General features: G+C 41.4%; 1 protein-coding gene across 1 annotated transcript in view; it reads right to left on the bottom strand.

Moving 5' to 3' along the window:
• atg7 (ATG7 autophagy related 7 homolog (S. cerevisiae)) overlaps positions 1–17,900 on the bottom strand; it is a 60,677-nt gene that overhangs the window by 32,895 nt on the left and 9,882 nt on the right. Inside the window, exons 9-16 of the mRNA XM_071913130.2 lie at positions 16,549–16,670; positions 15,441–15,531; positions 14,497–14,641; positions 13,060–13,218; positions 7,736–7,930; positions 4,653–4,898; positions 3,118–3,233; positions 554–629 (exon numbers count right to left, since the gene is read on the bottom strand). Of these exons, the coding sequence (XP_071769231.2) occupies positions 554–629; positions 3,118–3,233; positions 4,653–4,898; positions 7,736–7,930; positions 13,060–13,218; positions 14,497–14,641; positions 15,441–15,531; positions 16,549–16,670 (1,150 nt within the window). The remainder of the gene's footprint in view (positions 1–553; positions 630–3,117; positions 3,234–4,652; positions 4,899–7,735; positions 7,931–13,059; positions 13,219–14,496; positions 14,642–15,440; positions 15,532–16,548; positions 16,671–17,900) is intronic.

The following is a 17,900-nucleotide window of genomic DNA, read 5'->3' as shown; positions in this document are numbered from 1 at the left end:
TTGATAGTAGCTGATTTATCTCCTGATGGTGGATTGATGACAGGAATGCATCATTCTAAGAAACACACAAACAAACAAAGGAATGCACATAAAGGCATTTGCAAGGGCACACACACAAACACACAAACACACATACACAACCAAAGAGAGAGGCATGCACAAGGGCACACATACAGACACACACATGCATGCAGAGACAGACACACACAGGAACACACAGACACACACAAAGTCATGCAAAAGGAGAGACATACATACTACAACATGCATACCTGCGATCACACACACAACAAGTCATGCACAGATGCAGATACATGCACATACAAAGGTGCACACAGACTGGCATGCACACACACACATTCTAGAACACAGTGTTCCACCCTAAGAGAACTGCGTTTATTTCTATAGCAACACCAACAGTAGGAGAATGGGGAGATTACAGGCTTGTAATGCAGTGATCAAACATTAGTACCCAAGAACTTGTCCTTGCAAGTATAAAAACATGGGGATGTGTGTGTGTGTGTGTGTGTGTGTCTGTGTGTGTGCCTCTGACCTGATGGGGCACTAGGCCCAAGGAGGTGGGAGGTTCGTTCATTCTGTCATCACTGCTGCTGGCCACTGCATAGCCTCTGGATGGAGGGGAGAGAGGAAGAGGAGGAGGAGGAGGAGGAGGAGGAGGAGGAGGAGGAGGAGGAGGAGGAGAGAGAGAGAGAGAGAGAGAGAGAGAGAGAGAGAGAGAGAGAGAGAGAGAGAGAGAGAGAGAGAGAGAGAGATAATACTGTCATCAGTCAGTGAGCTCCCACTGTTGTCTTCTATTAATAATCTTTATTTAATATCTTTATTTATATATTGTACTGTATCATGATGTTTTGTAGACCCAATACTGTACTATGTAAAAATAATCATGTTGCTGTGTCTGATAGGATCAGATACTATGCTTCAATCTATCAATAAGGATACCATGATCCACAGTATCAAATGCTGCACTACAGTTCAGTTGTTGTCACATTATGATATTAGAAGGTAAATATCCTCTAAAGAACTTAAACCTGCCTGCCCAGCTACACATACCTCATTCTATAAATGACATATATCAACATCTTTGATGTAAGATATGACATCTTAATGGACAGCTTAACAGAAGAACAAATAGCTTGGCTGATTTATTGTTACATTTCATTGTTCACAAAGGTCAGAGTAAATCTACAGTATATATGAAAATCACATGCTTTCCTGTCGCAAAACATTGAATCTGGTCAACCATATTGAGGACCGAGGTCCCACTTGCTTGACCCTGAACAAGTTTGGTATTTTCCATGAACAAGCCTCTGCTTTTACTGTATGAGTATCCTCTTTTCGTAAACATAACTGCTTAAGAGATTGGTTTGGTAACGTTTAGGAGATTGGTCCCTCTGCAATATCCTAACAATGATGAAAACATGAAGTCTCACACTTGGCTCGATGTGATTTTGCAAAGCAAAGAAATGTCTGTCACACTGCTGCCAACATTAATCCCCCTGTGACAATTTTCAAAAGGCTACAGTTTTCCCAGAGAAGATTCTACAAGAAAGCTGGGGTAAGGGCCTTAAAAGGAGGGATATAGGGATAGAGAGGTAGAGGGATGGAGGATATAGACAGAGGAATGAGGAAGAACATGGGGTGAAAGACAAGAAGAAGACAGAAAGGGAAGAAGCGAGAAGTGGCGGTATTAGTGAAAAAAGAAGAGGGTATGCAAGGATGGAGGGGACAGAGAGAGGCAAAAAGAGGAAGTTGAGACTGTTTGGGTGCGGGCCGACTCTCCTCCCCAGCTCTGCTTCCTAAGCTTTTTATCCTGGCTAGGCAGAGTAGCTCTATAACAGCTTAATACATCTCAAAACACTCTCAGAGAAAATGGCTGCCTTATCAGGCCCAGTGAGCGGCCACATTAGTCTGCCTTTCACTGACACACACACAGACACACACACACATTTCCACAAAGACACATTTATACACACACGCACACCAACACACACACACACGTCATAGACATGAAAGCATCCCCATGAGTCTCTTCCACCTGAAAAGAAACACTTCTGAGAGTCAAAAATATAGAGCTACCACAAATTGCCGAGTGAACTGTACTTGAGAGCGGACTGAACCACAGGGTTAAAGCCTTTGATGCATTACGGAGAGAGAGAGAGAAGGACTATGAATTCTAATGGAGCTTCCATTGCTGACAGAAATTTTGGGGGATAAAGGAAATTCTGGGAGCTACGCCATGGCCAAACTGAGCAAACATACTGCATGTGGTGCAGTAAGATTGACGCTGCACTGTTGCTCCACGCAAGTGAAGAGCTTCTTTCCAAAATATATCCACCATCTGCAATAACCGACGCCTACTCTGACAAAATGACTGCAGTTATTAAAGTGAAGCATAGCACAGAATACTAATACATTTATTTTCTTTTGCTTTCATGACAGTTATGATTTTGAGGATAGAATAATGACTGACATATTTCAGGTAGAAAAGCTTTCCCAAAATGGATATATATAATTTTGGCATGAAACCCATTCATTGTTATTTACGTTTTCAGCCATCAGAAAAGCTCACAGAATGATCCAGAGACCAGTTGTTTTAGAGATAAATGTTTTGTTTTACAATATGACTTCAGAGTTCTACATGATAACATCCATAAAAATATAGGCTGCAGTGGGCACTTATACTCGTACTGATGAAGGACAGAAACATGAATGGAATTTCTTTTTACTACTCTGGCATGGACACCATAGAGATATATCTCTATGATGGACACCATCTCACCATCTCAACAGCGAGTGCTCCAGTGATCATGGCCAGACCTAATCATTGTTCCTACTACTGCTAATATCTCTATTGCAATTTACAACTAAAAATTAGCTTATTATAAAGAAAACAAGACACTCTTGTGTGCAAAATATTAAACATAAAGCAAGGACGTACTCTGGTACTGTCTCTCAACCTACTAGCTCATGTTACTATTATACATTAAGTCTATACTACGAATGCATCCAGACCACTACTACTCCTACTACTGTTATTATTAGTTCTTCTGTTCTGACAACTAGCCTACACAACTAGTAGAAGTCTACTATGCTTACCCTTCACTGTGCTGCAGAATGGACACCATCATCTCGACGGCCAGGGCTCCAGCAATCATGGCCAGACCTGGTCTGCTGACTGTGCACTGTTGGTCCAGAGTCCGATCCCTGGTTGACTGGCCACAACAAAAAACAACATATGGTAAAACAGTGACAACATAAAAACAACAATGACATCAACATTAAGAACGTGAGAGGGTTTCCTCTGGAATAAGGAGAGAAGAACCTCCGGCGGTTAAGTTACCAATCAAATGGGTTTTTGGCAAAGACGGGTGGCATCTTTTACATTTTAGCCATTTAGCTGATGCTCTGATCCCAAGTAACTTAAGATGAGTGAACAGGTGGGGGTTCAGTGTCTTGCCTACAGATCGTTGGACACACAGTGGCTGTTGTGGGAGTCCGTGACTTTCTAAAATTACAATTATTTGCCAAACATACTGTAATGTAAGCCAGTCTCGGGCTCTAACCAAGGATACTTTTCCCTTTTGATGATCAGCAAAACAAAAGTAAGTGGTAGCCTTAGTCTTACAGTTTAATAAAGAGGGAAAAGCCTGTACAGTACAATACGGTTGGAGTCATTTCAAACTCTCAGCGTATGTTTCATTTCCTAGCTGATGCATCATGTTCTGGCACCTCTCATACTGTGGAGGCTGCTAAGAAACCTGACGAACCACATTGTGGCTGACAATCTAATGTACAATTTTGCTGTGTAATTGTCTGCAATAAAGGCGGCAACACCAGAACTTCAATCAACAGACAATGCACACAGGAAAACAACAAAAAGCATTCTCAATAGACAATTTTGAGTTTTCTATTTATTTAGCCTTTTGACACCAAAGTAAAATCCATACCTAATATTTAGCCAAGTCACTGACCTAGAATCAATGAGTGGAGGGTGAGCAGCAAATCTCTAATTTGAACTTTAATGCCAACAATTAACTATAATCTGTGAGAGAGCGCTGCAGCCGTATGGCATTTAAGGAGAGGATCGGGCTCAATGGCACGGTCGCTGGCATTCGGCTGTGGCCTTCAACTGCCAATGAGTGGCTGTCATAGATTACTCATATCGAAAGGTCAGAGAGGGAGAAAAGGATGGGAAGGAGAGAAACAGATTGTGAGACAGACACAGAATGTGGGGTGGTGAGGAAAAAGTGTGTGTGAGAGAGAGAACTTGACAAGTGGAAAGTCTGTGACCGACATCTTCAGACCTCTTCTTTACTCTCCATTTGTGCCTATAAGATTTTACAGAGCTATCATTTTTGTAGCATACTACTTGCATTATAAGTATAATGCTCATAATAATAAATGTATTCCCCTGTTGGCTTAAATATTGCAATAAGAGCAAGTGTTCCTTGAAAAAAATGTCTCAAAGACTCCTTACTTGCTTTGTGTTTACTATGAAATGTTTCCTTAATTTTGCAGGTGTGTTAGTTCTATGTGAGTACATTGTGTGTGTGTGTGTGTGTGTGTGTGTGTGTGTGTGTGTGTGTGTGTGTGTGAGTGTGTGTGTGTGCGTGCGTGTGTGTATGCCTTACATCTCCCGGTGCCACCACATCATTGCAGAAGTAGCAGCCCAGCTTGTGTCCTGGAATGTTGGAGAACAGAGAGGATCCTGGGACAGAGGGGGCGGAGCCAGCCGGTGTGGAGGAGGAAGAGGAAGTAGAAGAACAGGAAGGGGAGGAGTCCACTCCTGCAGACACATTCTGATTGGCTGGGGGGTTCTTCAGGCCGTGTCTCATCACCACAAAGGTGTCAAAGCCTAGAGCGGCATTCACCACCAGCTAGCGAGAGTGAGAGACAAAGAGGAAAGAGGAGTAAAGAAAGAGGCTAGAGAAGCAAAAGCACAACTTTAATTTGGGCCTGAGAAAAAAGGTACATTTTGCAGAGGAGTGACTAAAAACAAATGTTAAATAGAATTAGCATGATTGAGAACATTTTCCATTCCTCCTAAACAAACAAATCACATTTAAGCAAATTAAATTACCAACTAAATAGCTTGTCTTGCACAACCAGCAAAGGTACAAGGTATTGAACCACTTACAAAAGCAATGTCACAAAACATTAAAAGCCTCTTTAAAATGTTGAAAGCATCTAGAATTTCTGAGAAGCACTGAAAATAAATTGCTATGTCAATTTGAAACAGCTCCATTGCAGAAATTGGACAAATTACCTCTCAGCTAAGCTAGCCATGAAGAAAACCTAATCAGCAGACCCAAAAACACTTAACCGCATATAGCAATATATCAGTAGTGTCACTGATACCACTGGAGGCTTTAAAAGTTCCTGACAGAATGTTCAATAACAGAACGTCGCCTGGCAACTAATACAATTCCAACCGGTAAACAAAGAATTTGGCCAGTATTATTTAGCAACAACTTCAATTTCCAGGAAGAGAAGTAAAACGGATTCCAGATTTCAAGTTCCAGCTTACAGGAAGTGAAACTATGCCAAAATATCACAAACTCATAAAGATCCCCGGCGCACAGTGCAACGACCATGAGTCCATTGGATCCATATAGCAAACAGATCTGTTGAAGGCTTCGATACTGACTTCCTATATTTTGCCTTAGTTCCAGGGTCAAATACTCAATTAAAATCCTCTGTTCACGTATATTGTGTGATTACAATGTAACATTAAACCAAGCAAACATGTCACAAAGTGCTTTACAATGCAAACAAAAGGACTTAACATCAGTGCTGAACAATGTTATGTTTAAAACTTTCATCAGCCTTGATTGATAACTTGGTCATCTGGAAGGCACCTTGAAAATTGATTTATTCAAGCTAGCATTATTGATTATATACCTGCTCATGTATAAATAACATGCTCAGATCTTGATAGGGCATTCATTTAGAAAGGTGGTTAAAATTATGTCAGAAGTTTGCATGCATTGATTTTTTTATTGTGTGTATGTGTGTGAACACATGCACGTGCATGTACAGATGCTTAGCAAGGTTACTCATAGCTCCAAACTCAAACATATAATGGATTTACTTCAGAAATTTCAATTAAATGCAATTTGGATGTTATGTTATGTTTTGGGACCTCATGGTATCCTTATTTCAGCCATGTGAACTTTTGAAATTTTAGTTTCTCAGATAAAATTCAGTTTCTCATTTAATAAGGTAATGACAGAATGGCTGAAATTTAATGTATGCTGTAAGGGTTTTACGTACAGCCACGCAGGCACTTGCACTCACACACACATAGTGCATGGTACATGAATTATTCTGGTAAGAAATACAGTATGTAGCCTGTGCATAGCCACTCCTTTAGGTTTAACAGTTGGACTAAGCAGTGCAATATAAGGGCAGAGATAAATCACTCTGAATAACTCCTCTGGGAGAGGAAGCACAGTTTGGCTGTGATACCAAACACCACTTTATCAACCAAACTAACCAGTGCTCCCTAATTAACAGGGAGAGAAGTTTAATTTAATTTGTAAGCACTGCAGAAATCACAGTTACACCTGAAATATGAATCAGTAGCAAAGCATCCCAGACACATCATGCTATGGTCAAACACAAAGACTTAAACACAAAGACAATAGTATAAAACAATAAATTCAATCATTCCATACAAATTCAGAAAACAGAATTTAAATTCAGTTGTCTGGTGGAACAAATCACATAACTTTCAATCTAAGTTATTTACACATACACAAGATCTTGGGTTCTATTTTTGTGAATCAAGGCACAGATGCAGGCGGTGGTACAAGCTCACTTGGCCATGACCAACAGATCTTTGGTAATTTTGTGACCAGAGGCGCTGGCGCAGCGGAGACGTACCAGCGGCAAGGGGGTGGATTAGGAGGAATACATTATCAGTATGTGTGGTGGGGGCTGGCGTGCCCCTTTAAAAGCAGTGCACTCCCAGTCATGGCGTACTGGCAGTTTTGTAATGGAAAGGGGAGTCCAGACCGGAAACTGATGTTTTTGTCTGGGAGGTGCAGAGTCACAAATATACGGAACCCCAAATATGCTACGAAGGGCAGATGATGTCCCCCTTAAGTTGAATTCACGTTTCTGGAGATATTGAAAGCCTGGTCACCATGTTTTCCAAGCGTAATGATGCTCACCGACAGTATATTTTGAAAGACAATGATTCACACAATAACAACATGTGCAGATACAACATTGTAGTACAATAAAACATGTTTCCATTATTTTCTCAGCTGCCTGTAGTTTGTTTTACATAAGTGATTAAAATGGTTGCATTGAATTAGTTATACGTTTCCCTGCGCACACTAATGCCACCATTGCCAATTCTGTGAGTAAAGCAATAGTCTGTTTAAAACTGACAACTCCCCATCAAACTGAGAACACCCCTTTTGTTAAGATGTTAGAAACCTTTTCAAGTCATCAGAGTACAAGTCAAAGTCAAGTCCCAAGTCAAGTCTCAAGCAATTAAAGTTGTGTGACTCGAGTCTGACTAGAGTCCAAGTCATGAGACTCGAGTCCCCACCTCTTGTCAGAACTGTCCTGATATACCGTAAGTAAAACTGATTTAATAACTCACCCAGTGAGAGTTGAGCATTCTCTCAGGTCATGGTGTAAACTGTTCATTAAGGGTTCTGTGCTGGTTTGCACCCTCATACTACATACTGTCCCCTCCTACCTTCCTCTTGCTGGCTGCTATGACTGTAGGCAGCCAGCGGCTCTCCCTGGTGTCCATCAGCAAGAAGATCACGTCATGTTCAGAGATGAGTTTCTCCAGCTGCTCCACATCCCTCTGGGCCTGGGACATGGTGGCCTGAGAGAAATTCACTGGGTGGCCCGGCATGGGGATGCTCATATTGTAGCCCTCCGAATTCTACATGAGGAAGGAAACAAGAGGAAGAGAGAGAGAGAGATTTGAGTTTTAACAAAACCTTTATTGAATGACGTACAGCCAGTCTCATACATTCAACCCTCAAGTGAACCCCTGAAGCCCCAAATGGTAAAATACAGAAACCATTAAAACAAAGCAAAGCAAGCTAAGCAAACAAGTCAAAGCAAAGCAAAGCAAAGCAAGACATTTACAAACCAGATAAATGGCCACAAAACCAAGGCTGAGGCCAAATGCCTCAAACATCTGCCACTGATATCGGTGCTCAACCCGGTCAAAGTCCTTCTCCTGGTCGATAGATATAAACCCAGTATTTATGCCCAATAACCTAGAGACATCAATGATATTAAAAATGATATTAAAATGCCAATAAGTAATTTTGGGCTGCACATTATTTATAAAGGCATCAGTTAACAGAAGACAGTGATCCGAAAACGCCACAGGTGCACTAGCACAAGCCCTAATGATCGGTGGGTGATGCTCAAACACATACAGTACATTCTATCCAACCTTGCCTGAGAGGTGGAGCCATCTCTTACATGTGGCCACGTGGATTGCCTGGTGCAACCATGTAAACTGTGCCAGACATCACAAAGTTCATAGGTTTCAATTAACCTTGACAAAACACGACATGACACCATGTTTGGCTCTACATGATTACTGTCGAGAGAGAGAGAGAGAGAGAGAGAGAGAGAGAGAGAGAGAGAGAGAGAGAGAGAGAGAGAGAGAGAGAGAGAGAGAGAGAGAGAGAGAGAGAGAGAAAGAGAGAGAGAGAAAAAGAGAGAGAGAGAGAGAGAGAGACAGAGACAGAGACAGAGAGAGAGAGAGATGTAACTAGCAGGTCTGGCAAAATATCCCATGGCATTTTATCAGCCAAACTAACTTTGGGCAGTGGTGGCCTAAAGGTTAGAGAAGCGAGCTTGTGACCGCAAGGTCGTCGGTTCAATCCCCCGGACCGGCAGGATAAATCTGGGTGGGGAAAGTGAAAAGCTTGCCCCTCCCTCATTACCACCACTGAGGCCCTTGAGCAAGGCCCTTAACCCCAACCGCTCCAGTGGAGCTGCTCAGTGGCAGCAGATCAGACTGTGGTTGTACTGATCAGCTTCCAGGTGTGAATGTGTGTGAATGTGATCAGGGCGTTCCTGAAAAAGAGAGCATTGCTCTCAGTGAAACTCCCCTGAATAAATAAAGGTTAAAAAATAAAAATAAAAAAAAATCACTGTATGGCTGTCTATTTTGTTGTATTAATAGCATAAATAAATTATTTATTTGTAGTAACTGGCAGTTTACCAAGTCTGTTCCCTGGTACCATCTTTCTGGGTGGAATGGGGTGATTTACCTTCCAGTCAGTGCCCTTTCTTTACGATCCCACAGTTACACCCCCCACTCCCCCTCCCACAGTGCTGGTCTGCTATCAGGAGGGAGATCACAGACAGGATGCAAAGGGAATTTCAAAATGTGGGATGACAGGTTGCGTCCACTACACTGGAGGGGCTTATTATCGAGCCAGCAGGTTGGCAAACTAGCTCATTACAGATCAAGATCAATAGACAGCCAGATGAATTAATGATGATCTGAGACATGCTGACCAAACTGACTGCAGCAGGAGGCAACCAAGGTTTAAAATTAGTTAGGTTTAATTACATAAATTTCAATTATGCCACGCAGACATGGCCATAACATACATGGCCATAAGTGTTTGCACTGAGTTTCAATTAAATAAGCAATGTAACTGGCGAAAGGCTTGTTGGTTAGTAGAGTAGTAAGCAGTTGTCATTAACAAACTCATTTTGTGATGTATAAACTTATTTTTATATAAAAACCTATGTTTTCTTAAAATCAAAAACGCGGAACAGCCTAAATCACTACAGATTTTGTTGAGTATGTTATCATCTTTTTACCCAATTAATGTCCCAAGTGCAGGTTTCCTTGCATGGCATGCACTGTCTTCTTAAACAAACTGAACTGGCTCAATGACTGATGGCCCAATTTTCCACCATACCAATGTGAAGGACAAAGAAGCCAAGGTTTTGAACCAACACATGCTCAAGCAAAGGCATGCTGAAAATCCTCAGTGTGCACACTGAATAGTCAAAGTCTGAATAGACCAGCTCCAGCGTGCGGATCTCAATCTATGTAAGACCCGCATAACAACATAACAGTCTGAATCGGGCCCTGTAGCTAGATTATTCTTCATAACACCAAATGTCATAACATTTGAAATGACAGCGGTTCTTACAGCTACATCACATGTAATCAAATGTGTATGACGACAAACTATTTTCCCGTAATTTTCCAGAATTTTTGTTTAATAGGCCCTTTTCACAGAGCCCGCTTCCGGACTGTGCATCGCTATGGTCACATCCGGTTCTTCCACCAGGCGCAGAACCTTTCAAAGACCTGGAAATGACAAATTCATTTTCCATACATTTCTAGACCTTCCAGATTTGACTGGCTGCATTATGAGAATCGTTATTGCCATAGGCAGAGGCTGAAAAAGTTGCAATACTTGGGCCAAATATGTCTTCTTGGCCTACTTCCTCCTGAATATCTGACAGTCTAGTCTAGACAAATCAGTGAGGAGAGAGCAGATGCAGTCACCAAACAGTCTCTCGGTGGAATGTGTAATCACATCATCATCACTGCTGGTCTGACCACAAGCTGGAGCTCTCCTGTTGAAGTCAAGAGTGGAGCATGAAAAAGAGTCCCTGAATCACTACTTCCACTAAAAATCTTCTCAAAAATATGGTAGGGTTAAACAAAGTGGGTAAAGCAGGGCCTCTAATGATTCAATGAGTCACATTTTTCTGATAGTTCACTGTAAAAATGGCATAACTGAGAAAAACTCCAGGGATGGCAGATTGAATAGTGAAGCAAAGGGAGATGTCAACAGTCATTTCCTAGTCAAGAGTATGGCAGAAAAGGGCAGACAGGAGGTGTGAGATCTTAACAAGAACATATGCAACTGCGACTGAATCAGTTGATCTTTTGCCTGTATTCTTCATATTTGAAGAGCGGGAGCTGTTAATCTGCAAGTCTTTAATTTACATTTCACTTTGAAGTGAGTGTTGCTCAGCATTCAGGGGCTGATTTCAGGCGGTAGAAATGATAATCTTCTTCCGATTTCCACAATAGATATGCACAACCTGCAGCTAAGACGGCAAACAATTGTGACCATGGCAAAATCCTTTCCTGAAAAGCTACAGTAAATAGAATTTCATGATAACCTAAAAATGCCACTGTTGATATCTTCAGCCAGCTCTGACCAGACTGTTGACAAAATTTGAGTGAGAAAAAAGTTGGTGCCAACATTGCAAGCTATGAATGTCACTTGACGGTCTTTGTCAACAGACAACATATGAAACCTAGTTCTGACATTTTCAACATCGTGACCTTGTGTGAATCAGGGAACCTTTTTGTTCAACTAATGCATTTCTGAGGGGCCTTTCAGGCGGCTCGTCGTGTCCACACTTCTTTCTTTCATTCAGGCTAGCACCCGATGCTCTGTGTCCTTAGACAGACAAGTAGTAGAGAGTAGTAGAAAGGCAAGCAGACACAAGGGGACAAACACGCAGGCAGGTATGGATGCAGCAAGCATAGGGGGATAGACGCACAGACAGGCGTCTAGACAGACACCATTGTGACAAAACAGGACAATCAAGGGCTCTGCTGCAGTTTGCTCTATTATTTCCCAGAAGAATGAGAATGAGAGAGAGAGAGAGAGAGAGAGAGAGAGAGAGAGAGAGAGAGAGAGACAGAGAGAGACAGAGAGAGACAGAGAGAGACAGAGAGACATCTTCTGTGGCCCTATAGTCCTGTCCCACAATGTCTTGTCCAGATTAGGAGTCACCTATTACCAAGGCCTGATTGCAAGCCTAGTGAGGTCTGTACTTCAGATTGATGCTTCAAACTCACTGAGCTCAGGGCAAATTACATCAGAGCTTCCCAGTCAGACAGTGAGTCAACCTTTGTGATATAACAGACTTGAGGAGACAGGCTTGCTGGGGACAGGAAAGTTCTGTGCTGCCTGCTCTTAGTCAGTTCTAGTCAGTTTTGTCAAAACTCACAAGTTGCCTAGAAGCCCAGAGGGTGCAAACATTCTATTACGCAGGCAGCACTCTACTTTCCTGCCACAGTATTCTCAATATGCCTACGAAAGCTACAAGCTCAGCTGTGGTAAGTTCATAGGACTTCAAGGTGATGCATCGACAGATTCAGGAGAAAGAAAATAAACCGCTGCAAAGAATGTCACCTCTAATCTTTGTGCTTTCCCTTGGTATCATAGAGTAGACCCACGTGATTTAGCATTTTGACGCAGCTACAGGAAATCATAACAGCTAATCGCATACAAAAAGGAAGTAAGACAGCAAAAAGGTTACTGAGTTAAATTTCTCTTGACTTCTATAAATCCCAGGATTGCATGATATTGGGGGCAAAAAGTAGATGAGTCATTCTACTGTGAACTGCCTGCAACATCTCCTAGAACTTGACACACACACACACACACACACACACACACACACACACACACACACAATGACTCACACCATAAATATGAATTTCAAAGTATGTGTTTACTGAAAAAATGTGCAAGCGGCTTGGATGAGCGGATGAGCATTCTTTCACACCAAAACACGGCCCTCCTGTGACTGGCTGTTCATTTGCTTAGTAATCTACTGAAATATTTCCCCCAGAGATCACACTCTTTAATTAACAAAATAATGAGACCACCAGCATTAATATGCAAGAAAAAGGACTCTTCATTTTCTGCATGGTTTGGCCATCACATCTCAGACACAACCAATCAAACAGGAATATGATTATAAGCCTAGAATAAACAAAACTCAGATAATGAAATTATAATGTCTATACCAATACAATTTCACAGCTGTTGCCCAAAGGTAAAAGAATAATACAAACAAATCTTTACACAACCATAATCTTTGTTTCATCAACTTCTAGAATGACGAATTAACTGTGTCATGATGTTTTTAGGAAGACAAAACCAGAGGAGAGATTCCTACATAGCAAGCAGGGGCTTTATCCATTTCGACCAATCAATTTCCCAATTTCACTCAAAGCTTGAGCTTCATTATTTGATTTTTACTACTCACCACTCCAGGAAAGATTTTGATGAGTCGGTCAACAGCTGCCATAGCTTTGGACTTGCCTCCTCCAAGACAGTCCTCAAACTCATAGAGTGGCTGCCGTACTGGATTGGAGTAGGAGATCTTTGCATTGTCTACAAATGTGATGTGTCTCACTCCCCATCCCTGGAGAACAGAGAGCAGACACTGAGAAGAGAGGGCAAAGGCAAGGTGTCCTAAAGCAGAATTCATATATTTTATTCTCGCTATTTTGGACTCGGCTCAACCACTACTTGTGAAAAAAACATTGTATTTGAAGTCAGAATTGACAATGAATGGCAGGCTGTTTGTGTGATTGACAGTGTATTTCAAAACTAAAATTCAATGGTATTCCACTTCAACTTTGAAAGACTGGATGCATCAATATGTCATATAACATGCTATTTTTAATGAAAATACTAATATATTTATTAGTGGGCTTGCTGCAAGCAAGCACAGTTGTTTTGTTTTGTCTAGTTGTTTCTCGTTATAGGTTTTCTGTTTCATCCAACCATAAACAAAAACCCTGGCCCCACCTCGACAGTAGATGACTGGTAAAAAAACAAAAGCAAGCATAGACACAAGCACAAACCTGAACATAAAGCATAAATATTGGGTGTTGGGGGCACAGATTGGAACAATAAACAGAAAGACTGACAGTGAGTTATGGCCTAAACTATGATTATGACATGGATGAAATTCCTTAAATTCATGGGAAAAAATATTCTATTATAAACTAAAAAATATTCATACCACAAAAGGACAAAATCCTCTGTCAAGTAAACAATTCAAAGTCATCAAAATTCATAGCTGCTGACAAGGTTGTTTGGGAACATTACATTTTGAAACACAAAAGGAGACAAAGAGATTCTTGTGGGGTTTCTAGCTATTTTAGCAAATCAATCCACTATTCTATGACATAGTGTGCAATTTCCACGACTGATATTAGATCTTTCTGAATAGCTGATGTGAATGTCCATGGTCTTGCTTTGGCTACAAACAACTATCACTCAGGACTCATGTAATCAGGAAATGTTTTTGATTCTTCAAAGATAACTTGATCTACCTGCAGCCAAGCTTGACATTAAACATTTGACCAGTTGGAAAAAGATCATGAACAAAATAAAAACAAAATAAATAACTTTTCAAACCGGGAAGACACCATTTCAAATTCCCTGTCTTTTTCTGATTTTCCCTGACCCAAGGAACCCTGTTTTTGTCACACTGGAGTTGGAGAGCAACAGAACAAAATGACCCACAACTGACAGCTTTATTGTTGTTTTTCTCCTTACCCCTTATTTTATAAAGCAGGCATCAACTTAATACAGCTAACTGCTAAATCAGAATGGTTTGCAAAACTTAAACTGGGAAGTAATTATGTCCCCATCACTCTATCCACCCATCCACCTATCCTTCCACCCCTACCATGAGAGTCCTGGCTACGTTGCAGCCCAAGGTCCCGGCGCCCAGTAGCAGACACTTTGTGTTGACCACCTTGTCCAGGTCCAGGGAGGGAACCAGCCTCCATCTCATTAGCTTCAGGTTCAGGTCCACTGATGACTCTGCAAGCCTGGAGACAGACAATGGGAATCACATGAGAACACCTGTGAATGCACACATCAACAATCAGCTAGACTGGGGAGTTTGTTAAGGCTGGTTCATGCTTCATGTGGAAATTCACACGACACAGTGCACGCGGTCAAAATGACGTAATTGCAGCCAAAATATCTGGACGCATTGGAGTCGTGCACAAAGTCATGCACCACCTGAAACAATGCGGATGACGCTGCAGCGCCTCCGTCCAGGATTGGCTGAAAAAAAGAGAAACCAGAACTACTGGTCGTTCCAAGCGGGGATATTCTCCCTCATTGGGAGACATGGACAGCTGCATTTTCCTACAGAACCACTAAAGTGCTGCAGTTTTCAGGTGTGCAATCGTCATGAGAAGCGCAAGAAGCATGAACACCAGGGTGCACGGATGGCACATCTGCGGCTCCCGCACGTCTAGCCACGCACAAAGTATGAACCAGCCCTTAGTGTCACTTAAGCTCAGGGGAACTGATGACTCTGCACAGCCACATTTAGGCAATATGGATACCGTATATGAAAACATGAAAACATGTGAAAGCAGTGTAAGTGACTATAGTACCAGTATTTACAATGAAGTTTGTATCCAATGTGTAGATTTAATGGGAAATTTGTAAGAACCTAGTCCAGCTGGTTGACTCGAGTATAGGAACTGTAGGTACCATACTTTTTGCAATATATAGTGTTAAGATGACACAGTTTATCTTTATTATATTCTGAGAGCTGACTCAAATGTCCCCAAGGTTATGTTTAAATTTGAAAACTTAGCTGCGGGGGATTACCTTTTTGGGTCCATGCATTCGCTGAGGTTGACCATCCTGGGTCCCATGGCCCCCTTAGGGTTTTTCTCCCAACCCACACTCTTGGGACACACTGGGAAAAAGCATGTTAACAATATAAAAGAGCATAAAACTTCCCTATTACCAAGTTGGAGATAGATAGGCAGAGATAATACATCACCGCTCTTGTATAATAGGCACGATACAAAATTGTCCTGTACTGACCTTGTGACAAACATGTCTTGACAGATTGTTTTCAGAAAAAATAAATGAATAAAACAGTTTTATATACAACAAATGCCACCGTCTATTGACCACTTCCTCATCCTATAGGTCAGGTCGACAATCAGGTAATCTACCTTCCCCTCTCCTTTCATCATTGAGGCTGTTTCATCTTTCTGAACAGTCACACTTTTAGACTGTGACAGAGATTAACCGAGTTTAGTTGGAGAGCTGGGCTTAGGTGGATTGGCTAATCTCATTTAAAACAATAACCAAAAAAAGGTCCTTGCAAAACTAAACAAAACAGAATAGCTGAATAGATTTGTGCTGAATGAACAGCTCCTCTGTAAATTAATTAAAACTAAGACGTGCTGAACAGGGAGAACGAGGTAAAGAAAGACACCTCGTCTGAAATCAACAAAAACCTTCACAGATCACAGAGCCTCCAGTGGGAGGTCTTTCACGGCCTCTCCCCGCCTCTCCGTGCCCCCCCTTTCCCATCTGCTATTACCATTTAAATTGCTTTCATGCTTTATTCTAGCAGATAAAGGAATAAAGGAGAAGCTTTGTGAGCCAAGCGTGGATTGAAAGGAAGCAGACTGGCTCAATGGAAGGTGATCCAGAACCGAGAGCTCACATCCACCAATTATCGTGCACACGCATCAATTAAAATATAGACATAATATATTCACACGTGCACACACATGCATACACAAACAAGGATAAATCCATGCATGCATTTAGCAATTTTTTTTTTTAAATGCATGTATGTATGCATGCATGCATACATACCAACGCATGCATGCACACACACATGCTATAACATGCACAGATACAACCATACATACACGCACACACACATACACACACATAAAGAGATGCAGATTACCAGAGTTGAGGGGAAGTTCAGGTAGTTTGACCTGGAAGATGACACTGTGCTGAACAGAGCGGCTTCCCTGGAGCGTTCTGTCCCTGAAACACAGCACCTCCACTGTGTCCAGCTTAGAACCCCTGAGAGACACGCACACGCACACACACACACACACACACACACACACACACGCACACACACACGCACACACATACACACACACACACGATTACAAGAGATGCAAAAGCTACTCTTAAAAACAATGTGCATGTAAAGCACAAACACACCATACACAGGTCACAGATTACACCACACAATACATATTGTGTACACACTATGAAAATCTCATAACACAGCAAGATATATAACCCAACATGGAATATTATCTCTCTCTCTCGCTCTCTATTCAATGTGCTTTATTGGCATGACAGTTTAAAAACAAGCACAATATTGCCAAAGCATGTAACAAGAAATTAATCATCAGTTAACCAACATTTCAGAAAATGAAGCCCATCCCCTCCCATGTATCAGTGTGTGTGTGTTGCTGTGTATTCAGACCCTCCACTGTCCACTGGCTGTCAGTATTTCTGTGTTTATGTAACTCTCTCTCTCTCACTCTCTCACACACACACACACACACACACACACGCGCGCATCAATATGAGAAACAACACAGATAACTGCAATGTAATACACACACATTCACATAGCAACACATTTCCCCTTATATGGTACTAGATGACCAAGGTCAGCTTACACAATCAAGCTCCAGTAAAACAACTGAATAAGCGAGACATCATGACTGCATTGTAATCCTAACCTCACCCATCTAAGCCAGTATCAACAGTTTATATTTAAAACTGAGTGGAAGTGTAGTCAAGCACAAGATTGATGAGGTTTGCATTGGATAAAAAAAATGCCTGTGACCACAGTGCATGTGGGCTAAAAGCTTTCGAGGTATTTGCTACTGATAAGCCAAGATACTGATATTTTGTGCAGGACTCTATCGCTACATAGATCAGTCTCAATGGGACTTCCCTGTTTGAATAAAAAATAAATAACATATGAAATAAAAATATTTTGGAATGAAATAACAAGTGCCAGGAAAAACAAAGCTCTCTAGGGAAAACTAGGACAAAAAACTATGGATGGCAGAGCTGGACCTAGAAGAAAGAAAATGCAGCACAAAATGCTTATATGCAAAATATTTATTATGTCATTCTCGCATGATGATGTTATTCTCAGATAACAATCATTGGTGTAATTCTCTCTCAGAGGGATTTAATTCTGGGAATTTATGTGTTGTTTGAATGCAACTAAAAGGATTTAAATAGCAACTTGGACAGGTACAGAACATTTAAGAATACATG

Source organism: Centroberyx gerrardi, chromosome 5 (assembly GCF_048128805.1).
Source record: "Centroberyx gerrardi isolate f3 chromosome 5, fCenGer3.hap1.cur.20231027, whole genome shotgun sequence".
Taxonomy (NCBI): Eukaryota; Metazoa; Chordata; class Actinopteri; order Beryciformes; family Berycidae; genus Centroberyx; species Centroberyx gerrardi.
The sequence above is the reverse complement of the archived record's forward strand: the minus strand, read 5'-3'. Positions and strand labels throughout refer to the sequence as shown.